The sequence below is a fragment of the Chrysemys picta genome, chromosome 8, assembly GCF_011386835.1.
Source record: "Chrysemys picta bellii isolate R12L10 chromosome 8, ASM1138683v2, whole genome shotgun sequence".
Taxonomy (NCBI): Eukaryota; Metazoa; Chordata; order Testudines; family Emydidae; genus Chrysemys; species Chrysemys picta.
The window spans coordinates 103,968,426-103,980,429 of record NC_088798.1 but is presented as its reverse complement, the minus strand read 5'-3'; the positions used below and the strand labels follow the sequence as shown (position 1 = coordinate 103,980,429).

At 47.6% G+C, this 12,004-nt stretch overlaps 1 protein-coding gene across 1 annotated transcript in view; it reads left to right on the top strand.

Moving 5' to 3' along the window:
* Positions 1–214: 214 nt before the first annotated feature.
* The window catches only part of CSF1R (colony stimulating factor 1 receptor), a 29,865-nt gene continuing 18,075 nt past the window's right edge, over positions 215–12,004 (top strand). The window contains exons 1-6 of the mRNA XM_005295814.5: positions 215–441; positions 5,859–6,113; positions 7,474–7,758; positions 8,651–8,787; positions 9,705–9,864; positions 11,205–11,394. Of these exons, the coding sequence (XP_005295871.2) occupies positions 393–441; positions 5,859–6,113; positions 7,474–7,758; positions 8,651–8,787; positions 9,705–9,864; positions 11,205–11,394 (1,076 nt within the window). The 5' untranslated portion in view covers positions 215–392. The remainder of the gene's footprint in view (positions 442–5,858; positions 6,114–7,473; positions 7,759–8,650; positions 8,788–9,704; positions 9,865–11,204; positions 11,395–12,004) is intronic.

Here is a 12,004-nt window from a genome sequence, read left to right as displayed (position 1 = left end):
TTCTGTAAAGCGCCCCTTCATGCTCCAGCTTTTTTGACCGTCACAAAACCAGGAGGAGACAGGGGTGGGAGGAGGAGGATAACCCAGGCCTACCATGAAGGATGAGTTTGGGGAAGGGCAGAGCGGTGTGCAGTGTTGTCCTCTGCCATTGGTGACACTGTATAACTCTCTTAAAAAAAAAAAATAGGGATTTCCTAACTTGTGGTCAAAAGGAGAAGTTTATCCCAGAGAGAGACGGCAGCAGAGTACAGCTGAAGACTGCTCGGCAGCGCTTCCCAGTCCAGCCTTCTCCAGTCTACTCGGGAGGATCCATTGAGCTGAAGCACTTGTTCCTTCATCTGCATCACAGCATACCTGACCTGTGCTGAAGAGGCACCTGCAGCCCAGGGGAGATGGACCCTGCCATCCTGGTGCTTCTGGTGGCAGCTGGCATCTGGCATGGTAGGTCTGACAGCAGCAACTCCACTGAGCCAATGTGAGCCCGTGGTAGCTGGAAAGCAGTGGCATGTAGGATGTAGCTAGAGAAATACTTGCACGTTGGGGAGACTCTTTCTGCACAACCCATAGGTAATTGTGCAGAACAGGAGGGACCCCAAGCTCCCTGGTCAGCGTTTGCTCCATCCTTTCTCCAGCAAACTCCCATTAAAGTCACTGGGCCAGATTTTTAAAGGTGTTTAGGACCCTAAAGACGCAGATAGACGCCGAGTGGGGTTTGCAAAAGCACACGAGTGCCTAACGGCTTCAGGAACACCTTTAAAAACCTGGCCCTGAGAGCTCTGCCTGAGTCAGGATGGAACGGAAACTCAGCAAGGTGCTCTGGGTTTGACCCAAAGAGCACGCAGTCCTGAGCCCAAAAGGGAGCGCAGCGCTCACAGCCCCTGCAAAGCAAGGGGGGCCGGGCTGAAGCCTAAAGCCCCTCATTCAGCAGACTGTTGCAAGGGACAACTGCTGCAATGGTGGGAGAGTTAACAGGCGTCCCCTACAACACAGACGGAATAGGCAAGGGGTGATTTGCCTTGCAGACTCATTATGGCTCATTTATAGCACTGGGCACAAGAGAATGACTATGCGCTAAGAGCAACGTGCCAACATTATCAGGGATCTACAAGACAATTTGAGGCTCCTAGGGCCAAAGGTATTTAGGTGCCTAAAGATGCAGAGCGGCACCAAGTGGAGTTTACAAATCAGGTTACGCATCTAACTCCATTGACTTTTGTTCTGTCTGTACAGCGCCTTGCACGGGGGGTCCTGGTCCCTGATGAGGGGTTCGAGATGCTCTGAGAAGCCAGATAATAAATAACAACAGGAGTTAGGCACCTAACGTACTTAGGCAGTTTTGTTAATGCCTCTAGGTGCTCATCTGCCTGTGTCAATCTGGTCCCTTGTGTCCCAGCTGTTAGAGCAAAGGGCTAGGAACCGATAGAGCCCCAGGACAGATCTCAGCTAAGCTGCGGGCTCGTTCTAGTAGTAGCACCTGTGCTGTTGTTTTGAACATATAAGGCACTATAGAAACGCCAAGTGTTATTGGATGAGCATGGACAAGCCTTGGTGGGGGGGTTTTCTCTTGGAAAGGCTGTGTAAAAAGCAGGATCCTCTGTGAAAATCAGGTGCTACATCTGAGGGGCGCTTAGTCGCAACTCAGTCCCGCTCCGCTCAAGAACATGAGTGATTCATTGCTATGAGGCTGTGGGAGAACCAGCGGACTAGCCTGCCCTGGTTCCTGCAGATGCACTGTAACCTACGCCGGGGCTAGGGTATTGCTATGCTGTGTCAGATTGTGTGTGAGGGTTGCAGCCCTTTGGTGATGCTGCTGGTGCATATAGATTAGATGTTCTCGTGCCTTATGACCCAGTGTTTCCACCTCCAGCTGTCTAGTGCCACGTTTCTTGCTCCATTATCATCTATTCCCATGGCAGCAACGTCTTTTCTGACAGGTTTTTTTATGTCATCGCTTCTCCTTCTCTTTTCTGTCTCGCACCAAGTGGGATCCAGTCAAAGGCTTGTCTAGGAATACTGGGTTTTTTTATATCCCTACAACATGCCTAAGCCACTTCAGCCTGCTTTCTCCAATCGTCGGGAATACAGACGAATAAGGGCTAGGCCAAGGGTATTGTTAAGCCTTTCAATGGAATGGGATGGGAGAGGAATACAGCAAAGTCTGGTCTGTCTATTCTGATTTGGATGCTATACCCGTTCCCTGTCCTTGTCTCTTTTCAATCCTCCAAGAGAAGCATGTAGGATTCTCCGGCCCAGATTGGACATTTGCAAAATAAAATATGGAAAGGGGACTGAGTGTTTTCTGGTTTTGCATTTCAAGCAATGGTGACATTGTGGGAGAGGTTCCCTCCCCAGCCCCCCTCCCCTGCGACGCCCACTCCTTTAAGGAAACTGAGCATCTGGGACTGTCCCAGGAAGACAGGAATGGCTGGGAACCCTGGGCAGGATGGGATATTGGGATAATGTGGACTAGGCAGTTACTGGGGAGACACAAGGTTTCCTGGCGCCTAGAGAACTCTGTCAGGATCCCCACTGGAAACATGGACATGTTTACAATGTAGAGCCACATTCAGGGGGTCCATCTCATTAGGATTGCCAGGTGTTTCCCTACTGAGTTGCCCTATGAAGCCTTTGACAGCTGAGTTTTATCACAGTTATTCAGAAATCCCACAGCACCAAGAATCTTGAAGCATCCCAAGGGTTGCATGCACCAGCATTATCCCTGCATAAGTCTCCAGTGGGTCGTATTTTGTTTTCTGTCTGAATTTGATTAATCTGTTTCTTGACTCCTTAGTTGTTTCTTTTGGCATTGCTGTGTTTCCCCCTCCTGGGTCATGGTACAGTTTCTGGATCCCAGATATGCTGTTTCTTTAATAATTTTGGGCCCAGTTCCCAGACATGGCATCCCTGCCCTCAGATCAAATAGGCTGGCCAAATCCCACATCGGATGCCCAACTTGCATGCAGAGGCTGGTTGTTTGCATATCCAAGTGTGGGATCTGGACACCCTTTTAAGGCACCTGTGTTTGAAGACTGGGCTCTGAGGTCTGACTGCTCCAAAGGAGTTAGGCTTCTAACTTCTGTTCATTTCATTGGAGGTTAGGAAACTAAATAGAAGTTAGAAGCTTAACTCCTTTTGAACATTCAGCCCTGAGTGTTTGACTCCTTGCATGCTGGGACATGTTTGCCAAAGGTCTCTACCATTTTCCAGGGGGTCCTAACAAAGGCATGGAGTGCCACTTCACTGGACCATCCCTACCGGGCAGTGAGGGATGGAATGTGGGCTGTGCTCCGGTAGGGACACAGATGTAAGGTTGTTCCTGATTCTGGAGGCAACTGGAGCTTCCTGGCTATTAGAATAATAAGGACTGGACAGCTGGGATGTGTGTGAGAGAGAGAGATTGGGCACTGAAGGATGCCGCAGTTGACTCTGGTTAGTTAGTGCCTCGGGAATTGCTTCTAATGCAGGACACTGAGCCAGGAGGCCCCATGTCTTTTCAATTTCCAACACCTGCTGACCTCTGTGTGAGCCTGGGGGACGTCGCTGGGCCTCCATGCATTCTCCGGCTGGAACCTCCCTGGATACCAGCATCTGCCTCTAAGCTTAGAGTCCCTGGGAAAATAAGTTTCAAAAAGAACAACAAGCTCTGGCCAGATGAAGGGGTCTGGCTAATTGTCGTGGCTGGGATGGTAGAGGGGGATGGGCTTCATCCTGCAACTGGAGGTCATTGTTACACAACCATGGTGTGGTGAAGCCAATGGCCAGCAGTTACTGACAACAATGAGGAAGTTGGTGGGTGACACTCGCTAACGTCGTGTGAGATTGCATTCTGGTCAGTGGGAGAACAGAAGCCTGCGCCAGAGCTCCTGCCATGTTACAGAGGAGGGGGAGGGGGCCGATTTACTGTCCTAATGCGTCTCACCAGCAACTCTGCTCACACTCGGGGACTGGCCCTGATGCATGCTTTAGCTGCTTTAATCAAAGCTAGCTCAGGTATGTCTACATGGGCTGTGATCACACCTCCCCACTGCAGTGTAGACGTTGCCTTAATACTAATGGCCAATGCTAAGTTTACCAAGCAAACCAGTTAGGGGATACAGAGACAGCAAGGCACACTGATGGCTGGACAAGAAACCAACATACAAGCAGATCCGCTCCCATACCCTCATACAGAGCTCTAGCATAGAAGGGAGCAGGAAACTATAGATACATGGAAAATATGGTTTCAAAAGGATTGTAGGAGATATTTCCTTCTCTGCTTGGGGAATAAATGTTTTTTTTTCCTGTTTCTGTAAGAAGTCAAAAAACAGCAAGAAAAAGTTCAAGAGGAAGAAATGTCAAATATTCCATATGTCGTCCTTTCCCATTTCTCATACATGTCGCTCTGTCGGAGTCTGCTCGTTGAGTTCCTGTTGAGTTAGGCCACATCTACACTAAGAGCATGTTGCCAGCATAGGAAGGGTTTTTTTTAACTTGAGTGTATGTTCCTTTAAGATCTGGGGAAGGGGTTAGGGTCTGAGGAAAAGCAGAAGTGGGAGAATAGCCAGCTCTTGGAAGGGGCTTGCTGTGCATTGGGGGGGAAGCCAACCCCCCCAGAGCACAGATAGCCATTTGCAATGTGTTTCCTGTCCCCTGAAAGAAAACCTGTCATGAGGGTGTTGTTGCAGCTTTTTCCCCATAAGACACTGATTCATTTTTCACTTCCCCCATCTCCATAAATATAGGCAGTGACTAAAAGAACTCGCTGACAAGACAAAAAAAATGTGTTTCTCTCTGACAGTGATGGCTGAAGGAGGTTCCAGGTTCCCCTTTACTCAAACTGATGAAGGAGTTAGTTCCACAATGTCTCTTAAAGGCAAATATGGCAACTCTAATTCAGGCCTGAAGTCTGACCCATTGCAAAATGGCGATCATTAGGCTAGGAGATCATGTGGCCCAGTGCATAGGTACAGGACTGTGCGTTAGAAGGACTGGGTTCCACCCCTGGCCCTGCCAATCACTCACTGTTTGACCTTGTCTAAGTCACTTAACTGCTCGGTGCCTCAGTTTCCCCATCTGTAAAATGGGAATAATAATGCTTCCCTTATACAATTCTTTGAGTACTAAGGATGAAATTCTATCAGATCTGGGTAGTTATCTGGCCTCTATCACCATAGTATTTGAGTACTTATATAAGTACTATGTATTATTTTGTAATTTTCAAAATCCACTACTCCACCACCAAGAAATTAAAGTTTCACCAAAGCAGTTTTTGATACAAAATCAGTGCTTTGAGCTCTTTCAATTGGCTCTGCACAACATAGTTTGGCACATTTCTTTCCGGTTCTGTTCTGATGTTAGCACTTATGTAGCACACAGAAAGAAGTAAACAAAAGAAAATTGCATTGATTGCTGCTGGATTAAAAATACAGGAGTAGGATTTTGTCCCAACACAATTTGCATAATGTGCTTACAGCTCCACAGTGAAATTTACAGCCAAATAAATCCTGATCAATAGAAAAAGAACAACTTCTAAGAAAGTAAAACAAAGAAACTCCGGAGCCTGGATTAATCAGTGCTAAAGAGTGGATTTTGCCATCTAAGGCTCTGAATGTTCTGACATCAAATACCCCTCCTAGCCTAAAATTCATTCCATCTGAGAAGTAACTAAACTAAAAAGCCCAGCCAACCATATCAGCCTAGAATCTCTGCTATGTGTCTGAAATGTACCAAAAGTCCAACTCTGGCCAGCCAGCCCAGTCTTTATGACAACTCTTCCTTGTGCCCTTGCTAAGATATTCCCTGCAAGGTGAGATGAGATCCCACCAGTTTATCTGTAAGGCACGTTGGTTGTTCACCCATCCTCTCTTTCTTGTTTGCAGGCTCGGCATCTCCGACAATCGACCCTAATGTCACCGCCCTGATTGTAAACAAGGGAGACCCTGTAAACTTGCACTGCTCTGGGGATTTCAGCGTGGAATGGGTCAGCACAAGACAGAATATGATCGTGTACTCCAGTGGCACTAACAGCACTCTCAGTATTACCAGTGCCAGTTACAGGGACACCGGCACCTATCAGTGCGCTTATACCAACAGCAGTGACATGGAGCGAGCATCCATCCATCTCTTTGTGAGAGGTAGCTAATGCCATTCCTTCACGTACGGTCACACTCGTTTAAGGGTTGTCCACACAAGATAGTTTTACCTGTTACACTGATATAACTATAGCAATACCAATACCGTTACACCAGTATAACCCCCTCCCCCACATGTGGGCGCTCTTATTCACCCTTAGGGAGACAATGTGTCCTCATGCATAAAGCATTAGACTGGGCCTCAGAAGGCCTGAAGTCAATATTCCTGGCCTCCCACTGGTCCGCTAGATGAGCTGGGCAAGTCATGTCACTGCTCTGTGCCTCAGATTGCCCTTCTGTAAAATGGGAATCATGATACTGCCTTCCTTTGTAAAGTGCCTAGAGATCTGTGGATGAAAAATGCTATGTAAGAGCTGGATATTCCAGATAAGAGCTACTCCGGGATTAGAGTGGCTTTCTTTATTTTGTGTTGCTTAAACCCCTTCCAAAACAGCATAAGCTAAACCAGAAGGTCCTCTTATGCCGGAACATATACTAGAGAGACCTCATTGGGACCCAGACCAATATAGTATGCATTTAAATTCACCCCCTAGCTTATGTCATTATAGCTTTCTCGTGTAGGCAGGTTTTGCTTACTGCTTCGAGAACACTCCTCTAGTGCAGCGTTTCTCAACCGTTTTGGTATCAGGGGAAATCTCCGGGACCGGCACTGGTCTTTGGATCAGTTGGTTAGAAACGCTGTCTAGTGCACCCACTGGGGACTGTCACCTGGCTTCTGCTGAATATACACTGCCAGGCATAGGGTTTGCTATCTGGGGCCCTACGCAGGCAGGGGTGCTGTGATGATGTCATGGACAGAAATCCACGAAGCTATGCTCCCAGCATTCCGTGACGGCATGCAGCAGATCACCCCCTCGTGTAATATTGCACCTATGAAACGGTTGTCCTAATGGTTTCAATAACAAGGGCTTACCCATGCGATTAAGGGAAACCTCATAGACAGACTCCTCAATAGGCAATCAGCTAGCATCTTCAAGCTTAGCCTTTTTATTACTAAAACCAGCAGCCCCAGTTGAAAGGTAATTTTCATTGAGTGCCTGGTGCTCCTCTAACTGTCCCTCTCAGTCTCTGTCTCACACACCCCATCACACCTGTACTCATGCTACAAATGATGTCCCCTCTCCTTAGGTATCATAGGCTGCACCTGTCGTGCCAAATGAGATTTAAAGAACTAATAAGCCATAGGGTTATCAATAGGAGCAGGTCTTTAAGTGCTATAGCAGTTTAACACCAGGCAGCAATGCAAGGCAGACAGAAAGCTGAACCTATACTGAAATGTACCTGACCAAGTATATGCGCTTTGCTTGATTTCACTCTCTGGTTTGTCTTATTCCATCGATAGATCCCAAGAAGGTGTGGTATGTCCATAGCATCACTGTCAGAGTAAGCGAAGGCCGTGATGCACGGCTGCCATGTCTGATCACTGACCCAGAGTATGGGTCCAACGTTACCCTGCTGAAGGATGATGATTCTCCAGTCTTACCAGGGACTGAGTTTTCTTTCAGCCCTCAGGATGGAGTAACCATATACAGCGTGCAGCAAGATCATAAAGGATATTACAGGTGTGGGGCCCATATCAACGGAAAAGTGGAGAGGTCATCGAAAATCAGATTGATTGTTCTACAAGGTAAAGGGTTAGGTTTCTGATCACTCTTCCAGCAGTTCCATGGGGAGGCAGCTATTATTAACTCTGCCAGGAGCAGGTCTGGGGGAGCTCGTTTGGGGAAAGCTCAGACAAGCTGGAGATGGAAATGACCTACTGGGTCACGGAGGCTGGAATTTTCAAAGGAGCCTAAGGGAGTTAGGTGAACAGTTCCCATTGAATTTCAGTGGGCTTTGGGCACCGAATCCCCATAGACACCTTTATAAAGCAGAGCCCAAGTCCATCCCTCTCCCAGTGCTGGATTGTTTCTGACTGTCTATTCCCAGGACTTTGTCCAGTCTAGTTTTAAAAGTTCCCATTGACGGGGTTCCCTGGGAGACTGTTCCACAGCCTGACAGGACCCTTTTCTCTGTACTCTCTTTAGCACTGATGTGCTATTGGACAGTCCCATGTACACTGCTGTTACTACATGAATAATTCATTTTATCAATGGACTCCTATTAATGCTGATAATACCCCTGGCACCTTGCTCCTCCACCTCCTGGCTTTTTGCATCATGCAGATCCTTGCAGATGCATCCAGGAGCCTGAAGGAAAATCTGTTCTTCCTACTGGAACACTGAAAATTCTGAGGCCATGGTGCAGTTGTCTTGCAGATCAGCAGGCAGATGGGACAGGGATTCCTTACCCTTTAAGACTTTTGAGCCACCTCATGGTGATGGCCCTGCCCTGAAAGTGGTAGTGCTGGGAGGAGTGGGGATGATGGTGGTGGTGAAGGTGGTGGTAATGATGGGTGAAGGGATTAAAGTGGATGGTGGTAAGAGCTAAGCAGCCAAGTCCTTGGGGGATTCTTCAAGAATGCAGAGGCCTTTAAGTCCTCCTGTAACTAATCCTTGCCCATCTCTGCCTTTGTTTAGCAATAGTAAAGCCGCTCTCAGTCACGGTGGAGCAAAAAGACCACGTGCGAATACAGGGGGAACGTTTCCAGATCGTCTGCAATTTAATTTCCCCTTCCCACAAGTACAACGTCAAGTGGATCCATCCAGCTCAGAATGTAAGTCATTTTCCTCTGTCTGTAAGGGGAATGTGATCTCTCTGGAAAATGGGGAGGGAGAGGATGGCCAGAGTCATTCCTGACTCACAGAGCCTTCTGGGTAGCAGCTGGCGGGAGCACAGTACTGAAGTGCATGATTAGACTGCGTATTGTACACAAACACAGGAGACTGAAGCACAGCCATCCTTTCTCTCTCTCCTTTGTTGCGGTGACCGTTTACAAAGGGTTTAAGAGACACTTGCACACATTCTTGGTGGCTCACTGTCCTAGAGAATGAAATGGGGGTTGCTTTATCGGGGTTCGCTGAACATGACCCGCAGTGCCTGCAAAATGACATGTAAACCCCACTTCTCCCAGCCAGGCTTGCCCCAGTAACCCCATCAACATCCTATCTTATAAAACAACAAACACCCTCAATACGCACACGCTCCCCTAGAGAAGGGAGATGGGGAGAGCGAGGGAGATTTTCTTGTGTGGACTTTAATACATTCTGGGTTGATTTTAATACTTTTCATACATAGATTAAACTTTGATGGGTGCATTTTAAAAACCTAGGGTAGATTAGATAAAATAGTAGTTCCTGTTTTAGAGTTGTTAATGTCTCAGTGTAGGCGATGATACAGTATTAGCATACAAAAGATAGCAGTCTGTTCAGATAATGCATTGTAACTATAGCTCATAATCAAAGGGCTGACAATGACGGTAAAGAAATCTATATGCCTGTCTACGCTACAAGTATCTGCACTGAAGACTTCAATTAACAGTATCTGTTTGTCTCCACTTGTCTCCATTTTAGCCATATAAATTCTGGGACAAGGTCTAGTAAGGTAGAAAACAAGATGAAGGGCACAGTAATCACTAATCCTGATTTTTGTTCCAAAACAAATCAGTCTAACATTCCTTCCCTATGACTGCAGGTCACCACCACGATCAACAACAACTTTGAAAATGGGGACTATTACGTTTCCTTCACCCTATACATTCCAGCGGTGACAATAGGAGACAGTGGACGATACAGTTGTGTAGCAAACAATTCTGTGGGATCCAGTAATTCTTCAACTGTGCTCCAGGTTGTAGGTGAGCAATTCCTGAATGGGCAAGAAAAGTGAGATCATGAAATGTGTGCACATACGCACAACCTCGTCTCCCTCGTTCATTTGCATCTAACACCACAATCTTGTCCCTATGTTGGTTTGCCAGTGGAGGCCCCCTGATTAGACCCACGTGGTTCAATACCAGAACTCTACAGTGGATAGAAAAGGGAAGTCTAGGTGTCTTGAGGGGGAAAGGGCAGGTGCCACTATCCAGTTAGTGATCTGGTCGCTGGTGCAGTCAGATGCAAAGCCAAGGAAGATCTTCTCTTTTTCTACAAAATTAATAAACAGCCTCTAAAAAAATGCATTGGACAAAGTCACCCCAGAGGCCATTGAAACAAAAGCTGACTGTGTGTCCCACACTAGGAGACGGTGGGTCTGTCCCCCCTTCCAGTGGCAGATCCACAGAAGAGAATAAAACTCTAATGCAGATGCAAGTTGAAAGAGCTATTTCTGCAGTTCACAAAGAAGCCGCTCATCCTTTTAGCTCTGAAGCTCCTGGGTTCAAATTAGCTGATGACCAAAGGGAGGGGTTTGTAGTGTGCTGCTGGGGGAAGGAGGGCTCAGATCTAAATGTGCTTCCCGGACAAGTAGAGACCAGGGACGGACTGGACTCCTGGGGGATGCACAGGTGATACAGCTTGCTCGTTTAGCCACATCACTCTTTAGCATAGCTGACTCAGCCAATGCGTTCAGCTCCTCCCCCTTCCCAGCTATCCTGTCACCTAATCAGTTAACCTCAAGTCCTTGTCATGTCAGCTGTTCCCTCCACTAGCTGGGTATGGGTCACGCTTTACAGTAAGGTTCTATTTATAAAGTGTTAATGGATGGTTCATAGATGTTATACGCTTGTTGCAGACATGAGTAGTGTAGGTCACACATGGTTATAAGAACACCAGCAGACAGCGTTAAAGATACTCATAAGCCATGGTTCTAAGCAACCAATTAACCTGCTGGAGTCTAACAATCTCTAGCGATTGCTTAGCCATCTGTTAACCCTTTATAAAAGGAACCTTAATATGAAGTGTGACCTGTCCTGGGTACGCCCCAGCTTCTGAGAGTAGCTGAAAGCCCATCAGGAAAAGACAGCATTGCACTGAGAGAGTGTGATTTCATTGTCCCGCGTCAGGCTGCGCTGGGTCCCACCAGGAACTGGGATCAGCAAAGACTTCTCTACGCCCAAACCAATCTTGGTGTAAAGGCGGGCGACTATTGAGATCAGTGGAGATGGGCTGAATGCGGGCTATGCCAGGGCTAAATGTGGATGACCTTTGTCCTTCACGCACACCCCCACTGATTGGCTTTGCTCTTTTTGTCCCTCAGAGAGAGGTTATGTTCGTCTGCTGCCCAGGCAGAACTGCAGCCACGAAGTAAAGATAGGAGGAAATCTGGAACTGCAGGTCTTGATTGAGGCTTACCCCAGACTTAGCAACTGGAGTTGGACACATGAGAATCCTTCCCAACACTCTGTGAGCGCCCTACGCACTGGCCAAATGGTCCATGGTAACAACAGGTATAATATCTCCTCTCGCCTTTGTGCTCATCAACAGAGTATTTCCAACCCTGCTAGCATTGGGAACAGGGTCCCCCTACAGCAGACCCCTTCTAGGGGGGATTGTCTGGTAGAAAATTATTCAGTTTAAAGGGGCAAAGGGACTATCCTTCCTTATCCAGAGAGCAAGGCAGCCTTTCCTTGGGTGGCGCCACAGGGGAAGTCCCCATCACTCTCATGGGCATTTGCTACTGTCGTTCATGTTTGTTCATTTTTTGATTGGGGGGCAAAGAAAATGCAAATGTGGGTTGAGGACAGGGTGGCTTCTCTCAATCCAAACGGACACAGCGATAAAGACAGCCATGTCTTTGTAATTCCTATGGGATGTGACGGGGCGGAGGCAGCCATACGCCTGCATGTCTCCTAGCGCATCAGACCCTTCCATTACCAGGGGCTGCACACCACAGATCCACACTTAGTCCACCATCCAGAGAAACAGCCCCATCCTCCACTGTGCTCCCAGCTGACTCTGGGGCCAGTGGACTTCGGCTGAGACTGAATTCCCTAAGTGGCCTCTCCCATGTCCACTTGCACTTCAGCTCCACCTGCAGCCATGGAGCCTCTCACACAG